Here is a 24,934-nt window from a genome sequence, read left to right as displayed (position 1 = left end):
GTGATGGTATAAAGTCTTATCATTTCGGAAACGGGCTACAGTCAACCGAATGTTTTTTCACGCCTCCAGGAAATGACGATTAGCGAACATGAAGGTGTGTGAAATCGGTCAGGTTCAGTCAGCCTGACTCAACGTACAGCTGAGTACATAGAAGGCTCGATCGTTGCCCATTTTTGGCAAACGCCGGTTGCGCGATGTTTGTGTGTACGGTGCCATGATTCATTATGATTTGTGTTGTTGCCTTTTTATCGTCTGGTATCCCCGAAAGTTGCGATAAAAATTCAATTTCTTTTTATCAAACTCATCTAACACTTAGGAAATCATTCAAAAATTGTATTTGAAAATTAATCTTAGAAAATATGCTTTTGAATGATTTTAAGTGCCGTTTTGAGTAAATTCTTTACTTTGTCTACTAGCATCCGACACGATAAGCTAAGTTTAAATCTCTATTCCACACAATCTTCCGTTTGCTTTAGTATACGTTTCAAATCTACGTTTATTTCCTTGAACAGAGTTTTCAATCATTCCCAATGTGCGTGCTATTGAACCACAGCCTCCTGTGCCATTTATTTGTTTCTGCCTGTTTAAAAATAAAACGTGTACTGCGTCATTTTACGTAGGAGATTGATCAACCGGGTCCGCGAAGGGTCACTCTGACTTCTTCTTTTTGTATTTTTGTAGCTCAATTAGTGATAAATATTAAAATATAACTAATTTATGTTTTCGCTCAAAATTAACAGTTTTCTGATAGTAATTTTGTATGAGTATTATTAGGAGAAATAACAGAATGAGAACAGGTAGCCTTCAACGAACCGTTCACGCACTGTGCGGTGCTATATATCTGCTTCAATTATCTAACCGTTCGTTTCTTATTGTGTTTTCAATGGAAACCGTTTCTAGTAGCATCGGCCGTATCGACCTAGACAACCCGGGTGGGAATCTTATCATCGACTCGATCGTGATAGTGCCTCAATAACACAGCATTTGCGATGCTGACCGTGTGGCTGATGGTTAACTTATAAATACACTCCGAAACTATACGGCATAGGCAAACGGGTCCACAAAGCAGGTGCTAGTATTCGGAAGGTGCACACCGACGATCAGAGCCGGATTCGACAATGGCACACAGCGTGGATGAAGCGTTCGCTCCAGCCTGGTTGGATGATAACTTTTTCCGCACGGTCATACGGAAGTTTACGCACGATGAAGCAACACAGCTGTGCCACGGCTGTAAGCTGCGTCCGGGGACTGCTTCTGGAGAACACTTTGCGAGTGTCATGTACCGGACCACGATCCACTACCGTTCGGGTAAAGGTAAAGAGGCGGCCCTCGATGTGATTATGAAAATCAAACCATTCCGAGAAGGGCTCAAAAAGGATGTCCTCAACGACGGCGACCTGTTCGTGAGGGAGATGCGTGTGTATAGCCAGGTGTTGCCGGAAATGGGTCGGCGATTGAAGGAAATTGGTGAAACGATAAACCATCCGAGGTGAGTTCAGAGAGTGGCGATAGCTTGACCATTTCAAATCCATTGCTCGCCATTCTTTTTTGTAGACTCATTTACGCCTCAGAGGTGCCTCATACCATTCTCATACTGGAAGACGTCAGTGGAAAAGGCTGGCAAACTGGACAGTACATAACATCGCTAGAAGAAGTGATACCGGCAATCAAGACCATCGCAAAGTTTCACGCGGCATCCGTTGTGCTTCAGCAAGATGTGAGTTTTGATTTGAAATAATTTATTTAAAACTTTCTCACTCAAACATCATGTACGACATTCCCTAGAATCCATCATTTTCCATCGAGTACCAGTGTAGCGTGATGGAAAAATTGCGTGCCCTCGATGGAATGCTCAGGAAAAGTTTCGTCGATTTGCTGGCTTTCATGCGATCGACGGACGGGTTCGAGCAACTGGTTGCTCCCGTCGAGAAGCTGCAAGGAACACTTCTGGATGGGCTGATCCAAAGCTACGCACCCTCGACCAGCTGCATGAATGTACTCGTGCATGGTGATTTTCACTCGAAAAATCTGCTCCACCAGATCACCACCGCTGGGAGTCAACAAATTTGCGACACCATGCTGATCGACTACCAGATCTGCAGCTGGACCACACCGGCCGTGGATCTGTTCTACCTGCTCGACACGATCGTCGACCAGGCGCTAAAGGAGCGGTACCGGGACGAGCTGATCTACGTGTACCACGAAGAGTTTGCCAGCTTGCTGCGCCGTCTCGGCTACCTGGGACATATCACCACGTTGCTCGAGCTTCAGATGGAGCTGCTTCAGAAGGGTGCTCTTGAATTGTTCCACTACGTAGCGCTTTATCCATTTCGGTTCGTCGATCGGTCGACGGTGGACTACGAGCAGCTGCTGTCCGGTGCGGCACAGAATCCCGCCGCGAGCAGTCCCGTGTACAAACGCGTCATGCGAACCGTACTAACGCGCTTCCTGCATCAGGGCGTGATGGAAACGGCGTAATTTGCATCTGCATCGGCTTTCGGTGGCGTTTCTCCGTTTTGGAGCATGACGAATCACAACACTGCACTCGGGGAGAGCCACGTGAGTAGAATTCACTCCATTATCGGGCGTCCAACAAAGAAGCAATTGCACATTGCATAACGCGTTATCTTATCGTAATGCGAACAAGTATAAGTCAAACCGGACCGGGATCGTTTGAATGTTTCGGTGTGCTGGGTTTATATACAGTGTTTTACTTAACGTGAAGGTATAATATTCTTTCCCAGAATGTTATGTAAATTTAATTACAATTTTTTTTTTCATTTCTGTGCCAAAGGGAGGCTAAAAAACTATGATGAAAGATAAAAAATATAAAATAAATTACAATGAAAAAAAAATCTTTGTGGAGCATTATTTTACTGTATTTGTTGGAGAAAATGTATTGTTTCCCAATGAGAACGCCCTGTGATGCAAATTTTAAATTTCTATTTTGGTATGCATGAATAGAAATGGTGCCAATCCCGGTAAAAACAAACCGGTTCCGTAACTAACACTGCGAAAAGTAAGTAACACTTGCCATGCTGTTTACTTCGTGTGGCCTGAGACCGATGAGGAGCAGTTCTGTTGATTGTTTAACGCTTATTGAATGCTTTGAGAGTCGTGGCATGGGCCCTTCAGTTCTTTCCGTCATTCGCTCGAAGCAGACGTATCCGCAGTGAGATTTAAACCATTGCAGCAACAAATGGAATATAATCAAGACGAACTATCGGCACCGGTGTGGTTGAACGATGAGTTTTTCCAGCACGTCATACGATCGTTTGCCCACGATCCGACTATTAAACTCACGGCCAAGTGTAAGCTACGACCCGGGACGAAAGCGGGTGACCATTTTGCCAGTGTAATGTACCGAACGACGGTACGCTACCGATCGGATGGGGAAGAAACATCGCTCGATCTGATCATGAAGCTCAAGCCGGTATCGGAAGGATTAAAGAAGGATCTGCTGGAGGGGGAAGACTTTTTTGGCAGAGAAATTCGCATGTACAACGAGGTGCTTCCGGCGATGGCTCGAGTGCTGGGCAGTATTGGCGAGGAATACAATTATCCAAGGTACTATGGACGGTTGCAATGTGCGCAAATGTACGTAAAACACTAATGGAATTTGTTTTTTACCACTTCAGACTGGTTTACTCTTCCACTGAGCCACACACGATCATTATTCTCGAGGACATAAGCTCCAAAGGATGGGGAATAAAGGGGTTGATCAAAAGTTTCGAAGAGATGAAACCGACAATTAAAAATATTGCTAAATTCCACGCAGCATCCGTTGTACTGGCTCATAATGTAAGCTATGGCCATAGTAAACCAGCGTGTCGGGTCATTGAAAAGCATCTCAAAACTACTTTCTTTTTGCAGGATCCGTCATTTGCCTCGCAATACAAATGCACAATTCCTGATACGTTCCGTTCAATGCAAAGCATGACCGATGCGTGCTTTCTAGCATTTTCTACATTTCTTCGCGATACACTTGAACTCCCGGATCTGGTGGGACCGGTTACAAATTTTCACCAACAAATAAACGATCGTCTGCAGGCAGCCTACGGAACCTCATCGATCTGCGCGAACGTACTAATTCACGGAGATTTTCATTTCAAAAATTTACTTCACCTCCAGCCAGTGGACACCATTGTCGACACCATGTTTGTCGATTATCAGATGTGCAGCTGGAGCTCGCAAACGGTGGATCTTTTCTACCTGACCTACATGATACCGGAACAGTCGGTAAAAGAGAGCCACCGGAATGAAATTATCTACAGCTACCATACGGAGTTCAGTCGCATACTCGAGCGCCTAAAGTATGGCGATCGGATACCATCGCTTATGGACCTGCAAACGGAAATGCTCCGAAATGGTGCTCTTGGTTCGTATAACAAGAACGGGTAACATGCGCGCGTTATATGTTAATTTATGTTATTTCAATGTTTTTCAGAACTGTTCCACTATATTGTATTTTCTGCCTTTCGCTACATCGATCTGTCCACGGTGGATCCAGAGGCGTTTTTTCTCGGGCACATTGAAAACCCTGCACTGACAAAGGAAGAGTTTCAGCGTGCTATGAAGGGGGAAATTAAACGGTTCCTGTACCAAGGAATAATCAGTTAGTGTTACAAAAGCTACGTGTTCAATGAATTACATTGTAACACTATAATTTTTGGATTCAATTTCGGAATTTTATCTTTTCAAAGTGGCCTTTGATCTGTATGCTAAACTTTGGTATCTTTAATGCTCCCCCCTCTTTGAAACTGATTTCGATATAATAAATATGAAAAAGCAGCTATAAAAAAATTAGAATATGTTGTAATTCTTTGTCCTACATAGGTAGAAAACAAATGGACATTTAATTTACTAACATTATTAGTAAAATTGAATTGACGGTAGTTTTGATGAAATGATAGCCAGATATAGAATGCCGTATACATAGCTTACATGTTTGACTAACTATCAAACTAAAACAGTCTAATAAAATGGCTGGCATAATTTCTAATACGCATTGTACCAATGTCTATGGAAATGATGAAATAAAACTTTCATTGTGCACGGCGCATAGCATTACATAGAATATTTTAATGTTCATTTTTCATTCAATTTAATTCGATTTTACAGTTAAAAATAAACAATTATAATCATAATAATTGGGGGTCCGCGACAGCCGAGCGATAACGCCGGTTAGAAACATCGTTGGTAGGGGAAGGGGTGGGGGGGAGGCGGGGTGTTGATGCTCTCAAAATATGCAAATCAGAATATTTCGAGCCAAATTTAAATAAATTCTACTTTGCGGACAACCGCATGAAATCTTATTAATTCAACTCATAAAATTTGCTTTATTACGATCAGTACGTTTCATTCGAACCGGTAGCTGATATCATTATCTTGAGCGTCTCTACACATTCACTGATAATGCCAGTCACGGGCAAATTGTTCTCATCCTAATGAAGTTTAAAACAAAAACCGCTTTGCTAGCTACAGAATCGCACGTAAAATCGTGCCCCTTCAGTTGCCTACCAGCGCTTGTTCAAAGAGGACGTACAAAGGCCATTTAATTCCACTACGAAATGTCAACATACAATCAAGATGAGTTGGTCGCTCCGTCCTGGCTGGACGATGTGTTTTTCCGTGATGTGATGCGTCAAGCAAATAACGATCCAACGATCGAACTAAGCGATCCTTGCGTTCTACGCCCTGGTACTAATAAGGGAGATCACTTTGCAAGTGTTATGTTCCGCACGACCGTTAAATACCGTTCGAAAAGAGTCGATGGGGAGCAATCAATTAACCTCATCATGAAAACTAAACCAGAGGCGGAAGGTCTCAAGAAAGACATGCTGGAAAACAACGAGTTGTTTGATATCGAGATCCGTATGTATAGCAAGGTGTTGCCTGAGGTTGCGCGATTGTTAAAGGAAATTGGCGAGGAGTACAAGTATCCAAAGTGCGTAGTGTAGTTTCAGTGTTTCAGCAACGTTTACTACAGGAGTGTGCTTGCTTCTAACCCACATTAGGTACATCTACGGTACGCTTACACCTCACACTGTCTTCATCCTGGAGGATATCAGCAACCAGGGCTGGGTCATGGACGACTTTATCAAAACGTTCGATGAGATGAAGCCGATCGTGAAGGATATTGCCATGTTTCATGCGGCCTCCGTTATGATGGAGAGCATTGTGAGTTCAAAGACGTAATGTGAGTTCGAAGACTCTGTAGCTCTAACTGGCGTCGTTTACAATTTGTTTGATACAGGGTCAAATCGTGTCTGGTGAATTCAATACCATTATGGAGGATATGTACAAGAATTTTGATTCAATGGTCAAGAAAGGTTTCGGCGACCTACAACATCTAGCACAAACTTACCCGGAATTCGCCCACTTTGCAAAACCATTGGAGAACTTTCAAAACAAACTACCCGAAACTTTGGGATCGTGGTTCAAGCCAAGTAAAACATTCCAGAACGTGTTGATCCATGGAGATTTCCATAGTAAGAATATGTTACACCAAATCGACTCGGATGGACGGCACACGGACACTATTCTCATTGACTACCAGGTCTGCAGCTGGACTTCACCGGCGATCGATTTGTACTATCTACTCGATATGATACCAACGCAGGACGTCAAGGATAGTCATCGAGATGAGCTGATCTATTTGTACTATCAGCAGTTCTCGGGACTGCTCAAACGGTTGGGTTTTCTCGGTAAAATACCAAGCCTGCTGGATTTGCAAATCGAACTCCTGAGACTTTCCGGACTGGGTAAATGTTAATAATTTTGTATTGATAGTGTTGTATTAAATAAGTCTTTAACGAAAAATGTAATTTCAGAGTTGTTCCACTATGGCGTGTTTGCATCGTTTCGCTATGCGGATCCTAGCAAATTGGACATTGAAGCTCTATTGCTCGGTAAACTCGACAATCCTGCCCTCAGTAACTCAGAATTCAAGCAGTTGATGCACACCGAGCTGTCGCGGTTCCTGTACCAGGGTACTTTATCTGTTAATTGATTTTGTCGGCGATCGTCTTACAATGAACTACACACTGGAAGAATCAATAAAAACGAGATTATCCCAAGAATCGCCAATGTCATGGTGTATTGTTGAATTCTAGACAGCTGATAACATTTATTGCTACCTACACTAGTGTGTTACGGATGTACGGCTTTTAACGGTGATTTTTATCAAACTTTATTATGTCGTGAGCCTGGTGCGCACGCCTCCCGTTATTTAATCTGAGTTTTTTTTCAATCCATATGAGTTGCTTGTGTGACAACCATAGTGCACGGCGACCCTAATCAAGTTAGCAGCCTTGGACAACTGAGCTACTAACTGTACTAAAACGGAAGAACGAGCCGACTCGCTCTAGCGCGTTAGAACGAGTTCACCCGAGCGCGCGTAAGGATACCGATCGGTAGGATTAAAACCGCGTGGCTTAAGAAGCACACTCTCTTTCTTAACGTGCTGGCCAAGTGATCGGTCGTATCCGCGTCGCACAAACTAATTATTCCTGTAAAGTGATAGCAAAATAAAAAAATTAACCATGACCACGGTCGGGCACCCTAGAGATCTTTCTCCTGGTAAAATAACAATAAAGAAAAAAAAACAATTTCTCTTTTTTCAGAAACGGAAACAGCGCGTTGTTTCGAATTTGGGGAATATTGTTTCAATTCATAATTTTGAAAAAAGGAGGAAGAAGAATTAAATAAAAACATCGCTAGATGAATGTATGGAAATTGCTGTTGAAAACAGCTTGTAGTAGTTCTTCTTCTTCTTGGCATAACGACCTCTTGGTCATGCCTGCCCGTTACGGGCTTACGAGACTTGTTTCCCTGTTGTACGTGGATAATCACGCCGTCGAGGTGGTGAGCCCCGGCGCTCAAGGGCCGATTTTCTAAGCGGCGCTACCGCTCGGCTGTCGCGGACCCCAGTAGTTAGATGTAATAATTTTCTCTCTTTTCGCTTCATCTTTTTTAATGAAATGTTTAAATACTAATCGGGTTAAAGGGAAAATGAACCGGCCGGGAAGCGTGCTGTCAAAAAGTGATGGCGATCGGAAGGTCGGTGGCGTCAGTTCGATGGTCAATGATGGTGTTTTCGACGAGGTCGATGCGTGAATTCTAGCACGGCGAGTATGCTGGCGATGCAAGGTAAGGCTTCGGTTAAGCGGCGTAAGCAAGCAGGGCTTCGCTCGAGTTTCACTGGTGGAGTTGAGGATTAAAGTGATATCGTAATGAAAAACACGTGTGGTTTCGTTGGCGGTAGAACACAGAATGAATTCATAATGTATTTCAGTATTGACAAATGTGTCAAACTGACACATAGGGTTTATACACAAAGTTTGTTTCTCCAACACGCCCGCTCAAACCTTGTAGTCCCAAAAACGCCCGCTCAAACCTTAGAATCGGACAATCCTAGACATGTACGCAATCTCGTGAAAGCTGGTGCAGGTAGACCTTTTGTCAATATATCCGCTTCCTGTTCTACTGTTGGAACATACTGCAACTTTATGGTACCCTTTTCTACTAGGTCTCTTACAAAGAAATACTTTACATCCACGTGTTTCATGCGCACTGAATCCTTTTCTTCTTGTAATGCCCGCTGCCACAATATCCAATCGTCTCTTTCCTTTAGTTCAGATATTGATCCAGGTATGTTATCAACATAGCACAAAGCATTAAGAGCAAAACTGGCATTAACTTGATAATCTTTATGCCACACAGGAGCATTTCGTTCTCGAACAGGCCTGGTATTAGAATTTTCTTCACCTTCAATTATTTCCTCTTCACCAGTGTCGTAGTTTCCTTCGCTTCCTGTGCTCTCCTGATCATTCATAACCTCTATGTTATGATCATTGCCTTCATTTGTTTGCTCTGCTTCCTCTTGATCTAAAACAACTACATCAATGTTATCGTAGCTTCTGGAACACTCACTCCTTTCGACGTTCTTCAGAGTTTCCATTTCCAGAAAATCAACATCTCGCGCTACAACGATGGACTTCTGTTCAGGATTCCATATTCTGTAGCCTGCCGGTGCGTATCCGACAAATACGCCTTTCCATGCCTTAGCATCTAGCTTCTTGCGATTTTCTTTCGGTATATGGACGAACGCCGGACAGCCAAAAACACGCAACTTAGACAAATCAGGTTTGGTACTTTCCCATAACTCAGCTGGACTTTTGTCATCGTCATTCGCTCTTGTTGGACAACGATTAACCACATATCCTGCTGTTTCGACCGCTTGTACCCAAAAACATTTGTCGATCTTTGCACCTTCCAACATTGCCCTAGCTCGCTCTACAAGTGTGCGATTCATTCTTTCACTAGTGCCATTTTGTTGTGGGGTGTATGGTATTGTGTACTCTATTTGAATTCCTTGCCGACGACAAAAGGCTTCAAAATGGCGGTTTTTAAATTCTCCTCCATTATCACACCTTAAACGCGATATTCTTGTAGAGAATTTTGCTGTCACTAACGCCTCATATTTTACAAAAAGTTCAAACACCTCATCCTTACGTTTCATGGGGTAAACCATGACAAAATGACTCCAGTCGTCAATAAACGTCACGAAATAACGTTCACCATTTGGACCCACTGGTGTAATTGGTCCGCATACATCCGAGTGGATCATTTCCAGTATACGTGTTGAGCGTTTTCCTTCGTATGTTGTAAAAGGTTGACGAGTCTGTTTACTCATTACGCACGTTTCACACACGGTAGTAATTTTATCCGAATCGTCACACTTCACAGAATCTAGGCCTTTCACAAAATTATGTCTAATCAACTTTTCTAGTGTTCGATTATTCACATGACCAAACCTACGATGCCACAAATCAAGGTTTTTCGTGATTCGTCCGCATGCCACCAAAGATTTCTTTTCATTGCATTTTTCACTGACTGCATCCAGTTCATACAGCTGTCCCCGACGCGAACCTGTGGCAACAAGCCTTGTGTCTTTCCATATGCACACTTTTCCATCCTCGAACACTACTTTCATACCTTTCTGTTCAACTTTCAATACCGAGAACAGATTGAAGCGTAGTGCGGGAACAAAAAGAACGTCGTTTACCGTACACGGAATACACACACCATTTACTATTGAAACGAGCCGTATTGTTCCAATGTGCCGAGCTTCGATCGACGCGCCATCTTTTGCAACTGCTATTCTTATAGGAACTGGTAACGGAGACAATGATTCAAAAAGACCTTTGTCTTTCACTAGGTGGTCTGAACACCCCGAATCAATAACCCATTGCACCTTCTCCTGTTTTTCCAATAACTCATTGCTACTGACCAAACTGACGAACGAAACACTGCCGTTGCTTGCCAAATTCGCCTTTGGCTTTCTATTGGGACATTTTGAAAGTTTGTGGCCTTCTTGTTGGCACCCGTAGCACTTGAACATTTTCTTCGTCTTAAACACTTTCTTCGTACTCACAAAAGCCGGTGATCCGCTTTCAACTAAAGCCGGTTCCATACCTGAGCCTCGTTGTTTAATCTCTTCGTCCAACAGACGACATTTTACGAATTCTAGATTCAGGTTCTCTTCGGGCATGGTTTCCAACGCGGTCACTACCGTTGAGTACGCGGATCCAAGAGTCAAAAGTAAGTGGCAAACTACATCCAAGTCCTCGATCACTGCCCCTGTTGCACGGTATTCCCGCACTAAGCGATCAAATACTAGGAAATGATCCTGCAGTGTTCCGCTCTCAAAATGCAATGAGAGCATTCGTCGCTTGAGGTGCATTCGGCTGGCGATACTTTTCCGCTCGAAAATGCGAGACAAAGCGTCCCAAATAGCTTTTGGTGTAGGTTTATCCTGTACATATTCCAGCTGGGAATCGTGTATCCTTGACACCAACAAGCTTTTGCACTTTTTGTCCATTTTAATCCTTTTCTCGCGCGCCATAGCCTTTTCTCTACTTTTCTCTGCTGTATCACCAGGAGCATCACGCAGCTCCTCGATATCCGCCGATTCTGTTTCTACACACGTTAAAAGATCACGCTCTTCCAATAACACACGCATACGGAATTTCCAGGCATTGTAATTAGAGCCATTAAACAATGGGAGCAGAAAACGATCATTTTTCTCATCCTCCATTTTGTTACACTGGGACCATAACCTAAAGTGATATCGTAATGAAAAACACGTGTGGTTTCGTTGGCGGTAGAACACAGAATGAATTCATAATGTATTTCAGTATTGACAAATGTGTCAAACTGACACATAGGGTTTATACACAAAGTTTGTTTCTCCAACAAGGATCACCGTGGATTGTGTGTATTCACTTGCTCTTACTCAAAGATGACACAATCCTGTGATCACGTCGGGTCACCAGGTTTATCGTGTCTTGGCCTCACTTCGATCGATCACTTGGCCAGCACGGTAAGGAAGAGAGTCTGCTCTCAGCGCCAGGCGGTTTTAATCTTACTGATCGGTGTCGTCGAGTGCGCTTTGGTGGACTTGCTCTAACGTGCTAGAGCGAGTCGGCTTGTTCTTCCGTTTTAGTACAGTTAGTAGCTCAGTTGTCCGAGGCTACTAACTTAACACGCCAAGCGTTTTTAGCACACTTTTTTAGTACAATCTTTATTAATATAATTTGTTCATAACATTTATTAAACCAACGATTTTTGAAGTTTAAGCAAAAACTTAGCTTCCCAAAGAATTTATATAAAATATTACTATAACTTGTATGTTGCATTTTCATTTATTTATGGGTCAAAAACTTTTTAGAACTGATTTTTGCTGTCACCCACTTTTGGGTGACATGGCAGTCAACGTGTTAACTAAGGTCGCCACATGTTTAACTAACTAACAAACTAAAACTGTCTAATAAAATCACTGGAATAATTTCTAATACGCGTTGTACCAAAAAAATATAAATTTCATTGGGTGAAGGGCAACATTACATGGGACAATTTATTTTACATTTAATATAATTTGATTTTATAGTTAAAAATAAACATGTATAATTGTAATAATGGGCTCTCTAGATATGCAAATCAAATATTTTCAGCCAAATTTAAATAGATTCTACTTTGCGAACAACCGAATAAAGTCTAATTAATTCAACTCATAAAATTTGCTTTATTCCAATCAGTACGGTTCATTCGAACCGGTAGCTGATATCATTATCTTGAGCGTCTCTTCACAGTCACTGATAATACCAGTCACGGGCAAATTGTTCTCTTCATTATGCAGTTAAAAACGAAAACCGCTATGCTAGCTACAGAACCGAACGTAAAATCGTGCCCGTTCAGTTGCCCGCCAGCGCTAGTTCAAAGAGGACGTACAAAAGCCATTTAATTCCACTACGAAATGTCAACATACAATCAAGATGAGTTGGTCGCTCCGTCCTGGCTGGACGATGTGTTTTTCCGTGATGTGATGCGTCAAGCAAATAACGATCCAACGATCGAACTAAGCGATCCTTGCGTTCTACGCCCTGGTACTAATAAGGGAGATCACTTTGCAAGTGTTATGTTCCGCACGACCGTTAAATACCGTTCGAAAAGAGTCGATGGCGAGCAATCAATTAACCTCATCATGAAAACTAAACCAGAGGCGGAAGGTCTCAAGAAAGACATGCTGGAAAACAACGAGTTGTTTGATATCGAGATCCGTATGTATAGCAAGGTGTTGCCTGAGGTTGCGCGATTGTTAAAGGAAATTGGCGAGGAGTACAAGTATCCAAAGTGCGTAGTGTAGTTTATGAGTTTTAGGAACGTTTACTATAGGAATGTGCATGTTTCTAACCCACTCTAGGTACATCTACGGTACGCTTACGCCTCACACCGTCTTCATCCTGGAGGATATCAGCAACCAGGGCTGGGTCATGGACGACTTTATCAAAACGTTTGATGACATGAAGCCGATCGTGAAGGATATTGCCATGCTACATGCGGCCTCCGTTATGATGGAGAGCAATGTGAGTTCAAAGACGTAATGTGAGTTCGAAGACTCTGTAGTTGTAATAAGTTTCGTTTACAATTTGTTTGACATAGGGTCAAAACGTGTCTGGTGAATTCAATGCAGTAATGGAGGATATGTACAAGAATTTTGATTCAATGGTCAAGAAAGGTTTCGGCGACCTACAACATCTAGCGCAGACTTGCCCGGAGTTTGCCCACTTTGCAAAACCATTAGAGAACTTTCAAAACAAACTACCCGAAACTTTGGGATCGTGCTACACGCCAAGTAAAACATTCCAGAACGTGTTGATCCATGGAGATTTCCATAGCAAGAATATGTTACACCAAATCGACTCGGATGGACGGCACACGGACACTATTCTCATTGACTACCAGGTCTGCAGCTGGACTTCACCGGCGATCGATTTGTACTATCTACTCGATATGATACCAACGCAGGACGTCAAGGATAGTCATCGAGATGAGCTGATCTATTTGTACTATCAGCAGTTCTCGGGACTGCTCAAACGGTTGGGTTTTCTCGGTAAAATACCAAGCCTGCTGGATTTGCAAATCGAACTCCTGAGACTTTCCGGACTGGGTAAATGTTAATAATTTTGTACTGAAAGTATTGTATCAAATAATTCTTTAACGAAAAATGTAATTTCAGAGTTGTTCCACTATGGCGTGTTTGCCTCGTTTCGTTATCTAGATCCTAGCAAACTGGACATTGAAGCTCTATTGCTCGGTAAACTCGACAATCCTGCCCTCAGTAACCCAGAATTCAAGCAGTTGATGCACACCGAGCTGTCGCGGTTCCTGTACCAGGGCACTTTATCTGTTAATTGATTTTGTCGGCGATCGTCTTACAATGAACTACAGACTGGAAGTATCAATAAAAACGAGATTGTCCCAAGAATCGCCAATGTCATGGTGTATTGTTGAACTCTGACGACTGATAACATTTTTCGCTATCTAAACTGGTGTGCTACAGACGTGAGGCCCCTAATGGCGATTATTATCAAGTTGTATTGTGTCGTGAGCCTGGTACGCGCGCCTCCCGTTTAGGCGTGTGCAACGGACGTTATTTATTCTGACTTTATGTTTTTTTAAAATCGCTACGGGTAGCTTGATTTTTAATCGCTTTTCGCGTGCCAGGCGTGCCGTTTCGACTAGGATGTGACGTGCTTGATAAGATAGCGATTCGGGGGAGCCAGAAGATATCTTTTGGACGCTCTCATCCATTTAACACTAGAACTACCGCGGGTTTTACGCTTGAAACTTTAGCTCAAATTATTTTCAATATTAAAAAGAAAATTTTATTTTTGAATACATAAAAATTAACATTCCATTCTATTTGTGAAAGTTATGCATTAACATTTGGTAGAATTGTTCAGCCTTAAGAAATAAATGTGATTGAAAAAGTACCTGACCAGTCAAAATGACAACCATTAATTGTATATTTAAATTGCCCGACAGAATGTGCATCGAACACGCGGATGCAAAAAAATACTTCAGTACATCTCACAGCCGTTGTAATCTTTGGCGCACATTCGTCTGTGCAGCACACTCGTGCAGTTTGCGGAAGCAAATGCAAGTGCAAAACAAATGCACTTCTACTACAGAGACACTTGTATCGATAGTCACGGCTCGACCCTTGTTGGAGGTAAAGACTTTCTAATGCCGAGAGTACAGTCTAGTGGAAGCGTTTGGCGCGGTTAGAAGCCAATACATTTACCTCCGTCCCACAGTGGAAATTTTGCTATCTCATAATAGCACGATTCAACATAATCCGGACGAACTAGTTGCACCATCCTGGTTGAACGATTAGATTTTGCGTGATGTGATGCATCTAGTGAACCACGATCCAACGATCGAACTGGTCAGTGAATGTGCACTATGACCGGGCAACAAATTGGGCGAGCATTACGCCAGCGGTATTTTTTTAACGAGCATAAAATATCGAAATCGAGAAGGAACTGTTGGAAGGATACTACCGGAGATTTCACGGTTACTTAATGACATTGGCGAGTATAAGTATAAGTATCCCAGGCAAAACCCTAATGTACTATTGAAGTGTTTAGGCAGTGTTTTTTTAGTTTTATCTCTTCAACAGGAAGTGATTAAACTTATGGAAGCCAAACTATCGCGCTTCTGGCATGAAGGAACATTGATCGAAACGTAAAGCGACAGGTAAAGTATATTATCAGTTCTCGTATATTTCAGTTAAGACTGTCTACAAGAATGAGATGTTCAGAAAAATCAAGTAGTTGTTTTTTTCTTGAAGCAATCGATTTGATTGAGTCTGTCCTACGTCTGTATTCGCAACCGTAAAAGAGGATGGAACAAACGTAACTAAACATTTATGCACCTTTTCGCAACACACAGAGGGCGCATGATGAAATGCGATTGTTTGCGGAAACTCTAAACTCAAGTCTACCATCCTGAAAAAGACCATGAGTCCCATGTCATTTTTTATAATCGATATAATTGCGAGTCAAGTGGCAATAAATAAAACCCCAGATTGGGTTTCTAAAGTGGCTGACCAACACATTCTTTCCACACTCCGTGGTACACATTGGCGCGCCGGCACATGCATGCTAATCAAACACATAGACAAATAAATGCATAATCAGTGGACATGCTGGAAGAAAAGTGATGTCTCATGGCTGCTTCGAACCGCGTGCGGTATTCTTAGCTATCTCAGTCAAGTTGAATCTGCGCGCACAATCAGTTACAAATTTGCAGTGCCTCGGTTCAGTTCTCTCTTAATCCCGCAATGGCGTACAATCAGGACGAGCTGGTGGCACCGGGCTGGCTGAACGATGAGTTCTTTCGTGATGTATTGCGTGAGGCAAATAACGATATGTCAATCGAATTGACCGGCAAATGCACACTTCGTCCTGGCACGAAAATGGGTGATCATTATGCCAGCGTTATGTTCCGTACGACCGTAACGTATCGGACGAAAAAATCTGATGCAGAACAATCGATCAATCTCATCATGAAAACCACACCGGAAGCCGACGGCATCAAAAAGGAGCTGTTGGAGGATGATACGTTTTTCAATACTGAAATTCGAATGTATAGTAAGATTCTACCGGAGATGGCACGGTTGCTGAAGGACATTGGTGAAAAGTACAAGTATCCTAGGTAATTTCAAACGTTGGTTATTGAAGTACGATGCGCGATGTGGATTGTGATTTGAACCTTATTACAGATATTTTTACGGCGCACTGAAGCCGCACGCCATCGTTATCTTGCAAGATATCAGCAACGAGGGATGGGTGATGAGTGGTTTTATTGAAACTGTCGACGATATTAAGCCAATCATAAAAGATATTGCCATGTTCCACGCAGCTTCCGTTGTGATGGAGAGTAAGGTACGTTAGTATCCTCCGTGCCCAGACACTTCGATTTCCTTTTCACTATCGTTTTCCATTCTGCCAGGATCCTAACTTTTCGACCGAGCACAAGCTTTCGATGGCAGACAAATTCTTGAGCTTCGAACAGATGATCAACAAAGGGTTCCGTGACCTGATGTACCTTACGAGAACCTATCCGGAGTTTGCACGATTCGCTAAGCCTCTGGAGAAATTTCAACATGACCTACGCGAGCTGTTAGAATCGATGTATACACCGAGTCGAACGTTCCAGAATGTGCTGACTCATGGAGATTTTCAGATCAAAAATATGCTCCACCAAATCGACGCGCACGGAAGGCACGTGGATACTATTTTGCTCGACTATCAGATATGTTCGTGGACTACGCCGGCGATAGACTTGTACGGGCTGTTGGACATGATAGCTTCGCAAGATTTGAAGAATAGCAGTCGGCATGAGATAATCTATCTCTACTACCAGGAGTACTCGGGCCTGCTAAAGCGGTTGGGATTTGGGGGCAGAATTCCAACGCTGTTGGATTTGCAAGCCGAGCTGCTAAGGACTGCAGGATTCGGTGAGTAGTGTTACAGTTTTATCAAGCCACTTCGGTACGCGACTATCATATGTGTGTTTTTATTTCCAGAGATGTTCCATTACGCCGTGTTCACGACCTTCCGATTCCTGTGTCAGGAGAACCTCGATATAGAAGCGTACATTAAGGGTGAAACCGAAAATCCAGCATTGGACAACCCAGAGTTCAAGAAATTAATGTTTGTGGAGCTATCGCGACTTTTGTACCAAGGAACAATATGTTAAGGTTAAATAAAGTGAACACGTGCTCATCGCTAATAATGGAATGTATACTGTCGTATAGCTAGAAATAGTAAAAAAGAAAAGTACAAATTAATTTATTTTTACTTTGTTTCAATTTTAAACATCTTTTAGTTCGAAATATTTCTCACATATCACCTTCGTAAGAAAACGAATGAAACTAATATTATGTGTTATAAAGTACGATTTGGCCATAAAAGTAAAAATATAATTCACTTATTATTTTTGTAGACAATAATCCCCATATTGGTTATTACATACCAGATCAGATCTGTAGACTCGATCAAAAAACAGTCGAAATATAATATAATTATCGCATATAATTTCTAATCATTTTTCTATGCCCTCCAAAGCCTCTTCAAGCAATCTTCACATATCATACCTAGGGTCAATTAAGCGTCGCGACCCTATCGTGGGTAATTGTGGGAGAATCGATCCCGTTCAATAGATGTAAGGCAAGGGGAGGTAATATACACCACCGAAGCGAAAAAAAGAGATTTTTTTCCGTATTTCCGTTCTCTATCATCTATTTTATTCTCAAATTGTTACTAACAAAGAACAAGAGACGAGTGCATAATTCAGCTAACTCTACATGACGGTGCATTTTACCCAGCCGGTGTTTCTTGCCCCAGTTTCTCCCAGTGATATGTTATATGACTCCTTTATGTAGATAGTCAATTGATAAATGGGTGTAATAAAATATATTTTCCAAAGTGCTTCTCCAGTTGACCCTCAGTTTAATGCATGCGGATGGTATGATATGCCAAATATGATTCTAGCATAATTATTGGTAATTTATTTTCTTTCATCTTTCACCCGAGTAACGGCGTACGCTAAAGAATAAGAAACCGTTTTAATTTAAATTATATACATAGTTTTCTTCATTAAATCGAACAAAAAACTTTCAAGAACTGTTATGGTGGGTCCAGCTAGTGTTTGGAAGCCGTCGACGGGTGCACAGTTCATTTAATTACGTTGATTTAGCGCTAGCATTGTAAGATGCATCTTTCCAGAAATGCATCACGGTTGACTCTGTTGTTGAAAAACGGTGTGTATGTGTGAGGTTGTCACAGAAAGCGGATAGAAACGGTAGCACATGTTTGCTCAGGGTGTTATCGGCGAGTGAAAGTAGAATGCAACTTAAAACTTTGATCAAAATCGTGTGGAGATTGTTTTTGAAATTTAATCATTTGTGTTTAGAAAATATTGTATTAAATTTGAAGGGAACAAATAGTGAAGTATTGAGATTTGAAATTCGACTCTTTTTCAAAATTATACTTTGTGAATTTATTTGATGAAATTAAACAAACCTAAGTCAGTGGGGACAACACTGTGCTTGTAACAAAAAATGCCAATTTCGATTGTGTATGTGTTTGGAGCTTTTCTCAGGGGAGGGTGGCAAACAACCATCGCATTTTGGACGGTGGTGTAGGTTTCACTTGACGCCCCGAGTCACTGTGTAGCTGTGTGTACGTAGCGGTTCCGGTCCGGCCGCGGACCATCTTCTGGCCACGCCAGTCGTTCAGCAACATCGCGTTTGATCGAACGCCGATTCGGAGGCCGCTAGCCGAGGTGTGGCCGATAATTTCCTTCATTTTTGTCGTGAGTTGCTATCAAACGGGCTGTTGTTTTTTGTGTTACCTTGTGCGTCTTACCTCGAGTCGATAAGAGACCAAAAAGATATGGCCGAACCGGTACCAGAACTGCCGTGGATTAGTACGGATTACTTCGTGCGCGTACTGGAAGCGTATCTGCACGCGGACGTAACCGTCCAGCGGTACGAACTGGCCGCCGGATGTGCCGGTGGGCAGAACTTTATGAGTGCGATCGTGCGGGCCACGGTGCACTACACACTCGGATCTGCGCCGGAAGCAACCCGGCCGGATTCGGTTTCCCTGATACTCAAAACCAAGCTATCCAATGCCGAGCTAGCGCAGGACGCGGACCTGCTGAATGTGTTCGGTATCGAGAAGTGCGTGTACGGGCCGGTACTGAAGGCCGTCCGGGAGCTGCTAACCAGCTTCGGCGACTGCACGCAGTTCGCACCCCGGCTGATCTATGAAGATGACCATGCGCTAGTACTGGAGGACCTAGCGGTGAAGGGATTTCGGCAACCGGATCGAACGGCGCGGCTAGATCTGGCCCATCTGCGGGTGATCGTGACAAAGTTAGCCAAGTTCCACGCCGCTACAGCGGTCCTAGAACGAAAGGTAGATTCCGGACGTAAATCTTCCGTGGGGTTGTTCCCCGACGAGTAGTAAAGAGTGGGAACAGTGATGAATTAATTGAGCTGAACTGCTTTAATTGCAGAATCGTGAGTTGTTCAGCATGCTCGCTAATAGCATGTTCACGAGTGAGGACAATCCGGTCCATCTGTTCTACGCCAACGCCATTCAGCATTGCATCGAGCAAACAGAGCGAGTCCCCCAGCTGGCTCAGTACTCCGGCTTCCTCCGGAACTTCCTCCAGTCGGCCATCGAGCGTGAGTCGAAGAGCTACGAGCGTACGGCGGGAGGGTTCAATGTGCTCAATCATGGTGATATGTGGTTAAACAATTTGCTGTGGAAGTATGATGCGGAAGGTTCCGTGGAAGACGTCATAATGGTTAGTGCCCAAAGGTCTATAAATCGCTACTAAACGTATTTCGGTGTTCTCTCTGATACACCTTCTTGCTGTCTTCTTTAGGTGGACTATCAGGAGAGCTTCTTCGGCTCGCCAGCGTTCGACTTGACGCACCTTCTGCACTCCTCGGCCAACACCGCAATTCAGCGTGCTGGTTTCGACGAACTCTTGCAGCTGTACACGGACGAGCTGCGGAACGCACTCCGGCAATTTAAGTACGATGGGCCACTGCCTGATCTCGCCCATATGCAGGCGGAAGTGACCGCCAAACGCGATCATGGTAAGCACGCCAAATGGCAGCACCGATTTGCATAACAAACCAGCCTCGAGCTGCCCTTAAATTGGTCGGTTAATCTACTCACAATATCTAACATTGCAGCGTTGATCGTGACGACATGCATTGTACCAGCGCTTATAACGACAGAGACCGAGTTGGCAACACCGGAGAACATGCTCGGCGATGACGAACAGGCCGTCCGGGCGAGACAACTTATTTTCAGCAATCCGGCATTTATCGAAGTCCTAGAGGTTTTGCTTCCCAGGCTCGCCATCGGGGACGGTGCGGCTAGTGGGTGATCGAGCGATCCTTAATCGGTCCACCATCATCGCCAAGCCGCCTACAGATGTGTTCGGAAGGGTATTAAATTGTACGCAGTATTTCCAATGGGTCATGTACCTCACCGGCCGTGTGGACTGCACTTTGCAGTTCCAGCAGCTCTAGCACAACCAAAGTAATGTAGGTCACGAGGTCGTAGGAGTTTAGTACAAATAAACAAACTTTACTTTCTTCCCGATCGATTGCACAAACACGAGGCACAAACAACGCGAGAGTTGGCTCATTTTGGGGGCGAAACCCGTCGAACGTTATCACTTTCAAACTGGGGGTTCTATTTCTGCTGATTCATCTAAGAGCGGTTTACCTCCGATAAGACGTAATGTGTTTGTGAAGCGAGATAACTGTGCAGTAATGGATGAAAAGTATTTCATAATTGTTTATTTGATTCAGTGGTCGATTAGTGACGACTTAGCTTGCAGTATTCTGTTGTGGATTAACAAATAAGTTCTAATACAGTGGATCTAGCAGACCCTTTCGGTCGAACTGTGGCAACAAACCTTGGATAATCTTCCGATACTTGTCATTGGACACGATCGTTCGCTTGTATATTTGCGCACGCTCGTCATCGCCCATGAGCGCGTCAAAGTCCGCATTTTCCGTCTTGTCGTTCATCTGCACCGGAAGTGCTATGAATGTTGAATAGACACCTGAAAGAATATGGAGAGATTTTTTTCAGTAACACAGTATCAGCATGGTCCCATAAAGCGTGCTTTCATACCGTAGAACATTTTGCGCATCGACTGCTGAAGAAACTGATATAGGGTTGGAAATGTTCCAAGGTACTTAAGATCCCTTACGCACGTTCTTAGAGCATAGTAGTAGTACTGCAACAGCTCATCGAGGCAATTCTGGCGTATTTCATTCCTGGCCGATGTGTAGTACAAGTAACAGAAATCGATCATCGGCGTCCCGTAGCAGCAGTACTGGAAGTCCAGCAATACCGCGTCGATCGGGTTCGCGTGTGTGTCATATTTGTACAGCAAGTTGTTCACCCACAGATCACCGTGCACGAACACGCACAGATCGTTCGCATCCGGTTCGTTGTCGAACACTCGTAGGCCATACTCTACAAAGTTCGGCCGTAGGATTTCCAGCTTCCGGCGATAGTAGTCCCACTCAGGTCCCCAGCGAGCGATCTCAGCAACCAGAGCGTCAAAGATCCGCACAAACATCGGATGAAATGCTTCCGTTTCACGCGTCATCATACCCGTTCGGTAGTGGTCGAAGATGGTCGGTTGCTGTTCGCGTAGCTTGAGCGATCCGGCATGCAGTTTGGCCATAAGCTTAAAGGCCATCTTCAAGTGAACCATGTCCAGTCCCTTCGTACGATCGGCCATTCTGTATCCATCCAGGGTGAGATCCTTGAACAAAATCACTTCACGCTTGCGATCGATGGCCAACGCCGATGGGTACAACTCGCTCCGCTCTCCGACACACTGCATCATGCGCTTCAACTCCGGCACGATGTACTGATACACGTCCATCTCTTTGCGCTGCACATCATACTGGCGCAATTTTTCGCCAGCCAATCCTTCGGTGATCATTCCTTTTACGATGAACGTCCTAGTTATTTCATACTGAGAAAATCAAACCATTATACAGACGCCCAAGCTTCAATTTTCGAAAGATAATTACCTCTTCCTTTGCATGGTACACCACCTGGATACGATAGATAATGCTGGCAAAGTTATCACCCTTCGGCACGGCGTATTTCAAAATCAGCTGCTTTAGTTTGATAGACTTTTCTTTCAATGCACAACGTAGCAGCTTTTCAACGTACTGCTCGTCCAGCCAGCTCGGAACATCGGTGACTTCATTCTGGCACGCTGGCACAGTGTTTTCTGGCATCTTCTGGCAAATAGTTAATTAGACACCACCTGGTTTGTGAACCAAAGGCAAACTGCTTCTGCTGTATGACCTATCATCCAGCCGTGCCGGTAGTTTTTATATCAACCGAGAACAACGTCCGTTGGGTAGCTTTAGTATCATAAATTGCGGTCACTTCCAACCGACTTCTATTTACTCCTATCCCTTGTCATCATTCATTGTGCACTCATTTGAATGTGCAATTGCATCAGGCATCGTTTGTTGGGCAAAGCTTACACGGAGATCAACAAACTACTTTTGGATTTACCTTCGAGCGAAATTCTACTATCTCTAGGGCTTTCACGATACATATCTTTCAAATATTAGTCAAGAAATGACAACTCTATTTGAGCAATGTTATTACATATTTTTTAGTCTATTACGGGAAGCCCAAAGACATTATTTATTCTACACGCGTGTCGATTTATATAACGATGTTGATATTTGCTTATCGTGACGACATCCATACAGAGAACCTCTACTGGCACGTGGCAAAAATCAGTGTCAATTGAATTATCTCGGTAAGACAAAGCTGTCCCGTTGGAATAATATTAGCACGCTGTCTGCTTATACTGGCCGGCAGAAGGACTCAACCGGAGGCCATTTAATCTAGGTAGCCGCCAAGATCAAACTCTCGTAACAGCTCGGGCAGCACACTGACGTAACGTGGATTGTCGAACAGCTCCCGTCTGCTGGCTTCACTGCGGTCACCGTCACCCAGCAGTAGGTCCATTTCGGCATCTTCCGAGTTTTCCATCATGGCAAACGGTAACTGTTGAAAGACGGCGTTGACGCCTGCAACGTAGAACGCAGAATTGCGAAAACGAGGATGACAACGAGGATTCTTATCAGAGTGTTCCAACAATGGTTAATACCACTTCCTCGCTGAATGGCTTGGAGACTGTGCCTGGACTGTGTACTTACGGTGGAAACCTTTACGAATAATCTCCACGTGGACGTCTGGAAGGTTCGGAACAGGGCCACGATACTGTAGCCGAGTCAGTGTACTGCTGAGTGTGCTATGGTAAAGCTTCAAAAGAAATAAAAGTTTTAAAAGTTGTTTGCGAACACTAAAATCATGCTTAGGTCGGTCCAACCTGAATTAATTCTGCTTCGTGCTTTTTCCGCACTTCCGGTCGTACGGAACCGTAGAGGAAAAAGTTTAAATCCACTCCCGGCGATCCGTAGAAGGACAGTTGATAGTCAAGCAGACGAAGATCTTCAACCCGGTTTGCCTCATCGTATCGGAACATCATATTGTTTATCCAGATATCGTTATGGTTGAGTACGCTGAAACATTCATCCGTACGCCGGTAGACGGCACATCCGTACGGAATGATCTTATCCTGCAAACGTTCTAGCTTTGCCAGCACCGTGTCCCACTGGCCATCCACATTCCACTGGGCAACCAAACGCATCACCTGCTGAACGCATCGTCGATAGTAAGGAAGAAAAGTTTGCTTGCTGGGATCGTCCGAAATGCAGCCTTCCAGCATAAGATCGAACAGCTGCGCGTTGGAATCGAACAGCAACCGGGAGCAGGCATGTAACTTGGCCAGCTTAATGATCACCAAACGGCTAGCATCGAGTTCTAGTCCCTGCCGTCTATCGGCCATTCGGAAACCGTCCTCGCGGGCATCTTCAAACAACAGCATCTCTTTCGGTGTGCTAGTGGTAGCCAAACAGATCGGAGAAATGATCGAGCTATCGCCGATCGAACGCAACAAATCATAGATCCTTGGCAAGATGTCCCGGTATATGACCGTTTCCCTTGGGTAGATACTGTTCTCTTTCATCACTTTCTGCTGAATTTCACCGGCCGGGATGACCTGGCAAAGGATCCAAAAGAAATGAATTCGGTAACAGTTGCAAAAGCAAACAACATATCGACCGTTACCTTTAATATATAATTCTTCTGAATTTGTTCATCTCCAGATGCACTTGCAAAATGCACCGTCAGGCGATACATTTCACTAGCATAATTGTCCCCCTTTTTGGTGGCAAAATTCACTTCGTACGAAACCATGTGCGTGAGATTCTGATGACCGGCAAGTAAGGTTTCCAGAAGCTCCCGAGTCATCCATTGCAGCTCGACCATTTTGAATGCTGTGCAGTTGGTATTTCACAATATTGAAGCACTGGTTTGAATGTTTCACAATATTATTGCCAAGTACCACCGTGAGCTAACGCTTCCAGTGCAATACAGCGTGCTGGGCACAAACGGTTCCTATCTGAAGACAAATTCGTTTCTCCCAACAATGATAACGTTATCCGACAATGTGTGACGAAAATGATTCCCCCCCAATAAACGAGCGGTAAATTAGCAACATCTATGAGCAGCCGACTGATGAGGTTTGTCTCAAAATGGTGAGCACGAAATGTTGGGAAAAGGATTTGTATACACAAAAATGTAGAACATGTTTTTCGGTATTGGAATTCATCATCAACTTTCGGGGTTCAAGGTCAACGAAACATGTTTCATTTATGATTAGACGCACACAACTACAAGCTTATGTATCGCGGAGATCGAATAACAAAACAGCGTTGAGGTAATGGTAAAAAAGAACCACTTAGGAACATTGAAGATAGGTGTTGTGATTGACGAACGCCGCATTATCGGACGAGCGCTGTTTATCTTTTCGTGAGGCTAAATAAATATAGCAACAACATAAAGCATTCCCCTGCCCAGTCGAGACCCTAGCT

The 24,934-nt window shown here is 43.6% G+C and overlaps 4 protein-coding genes across 4 annotated transcripts; 2 read left to right on the top strand and 2 right to left on the bottom strand.

Annotated features, from left to right (window-relative positions):
- Positions 1-15,691: 15,691 nt before the first annotated feature.
- LOC131284810 (uncharacterized) lies at positions 15,692-17,112 on the top strand. Its single transcript, XM_058313669.1, has 4 exons — positions 15,692-16,065; positions 16,133-16,295; positions 16,363-16,870; positions 16,940-17,112. Exons 1-4 carry the CDS (start codon positions 15,692-15,694, stop codon positions 17,110-17,112), a joined length of 1,218 nt encoding a protein of 405 aa, XP_058169652.1.
- A 1,697-nt stretch (positions 17,113-18,809) lies between these two features.
- Positions 18,810-20,325, top strand: LOC131284809 (uncharacterized). The gene is made up of 4 exons (XM_058313668.1): positions 18,810-19,361; positions 19,438-19,731; positions 19,813-20,029; positions 20,129-20,325. Exons 1-4 carry the CDS (start codon positions 18,810-18,812, stop codon positions 20,323-20,325), a joined length of 1,260 nt encoding a protein of 419 aa, XP_058169651.1.
- A 487-nt stretch (positions 20,326-20,812) lies between these two features.
- On the bottom strand, positions 20,813-22,213 carry LOC131284808 (uncharacterized). The gene is made up of 3 exons (XM_058313667.1): positions 22,001-22,213; positions 21,084-21,942; positions 20,813-21,012 (listed from the first exon to the last, which is right to left on the bottom strand). Exons 1-3 carry the CDS (start codon positions 22,211-22,213, stop codon positions 20,813-20,815), a joined length of 1,272 nt encoding a protein of 423 aa, XP_058169650.1.
- A 622-nt stretch (positions 22,214-22,835) lies between these two features.
- Positions 22,836-24,329, bottom strand: LOC131284807 (uncharacterized). The gene is made up of 4 exons (XM_058313666.1): positions 24,129-24,329; positions 23,329-24,060; positions 23,156-23,261; positions 22,836-23,026 (listed from the first exon to the last, which is right to left on the bottom strand). Exons 1-4 carry the CDS (start codon positions 24,327-24,329, stop codon positions 22,836-22,838), a joined length of 1,230 nt encoding a protein of 409 aa, XP_058169649.1.
- Between the last annotated feature and the right edge of the window lie 605 nt (positions 24,330-24,934).

This window comes from Anopheles ziemanni, chromosome 3 (assembly GCF_943734765.1).
Source record: "Anopheles ziemanni chromosome 3, idAnoZiCoDA_A2_x.2, whole genome shotgun sequence".
Lineage (NCBI taxonomy): Eukaryota > Metazoa > Arthropoda > Insecta > Diptera > Culicidae > Anopheles > Anopheles ziemanni.
Note: the sequence above shows the minus strand (reverse complement) of the source record. Positions and strands in the feature narration are given on the sequence as shown.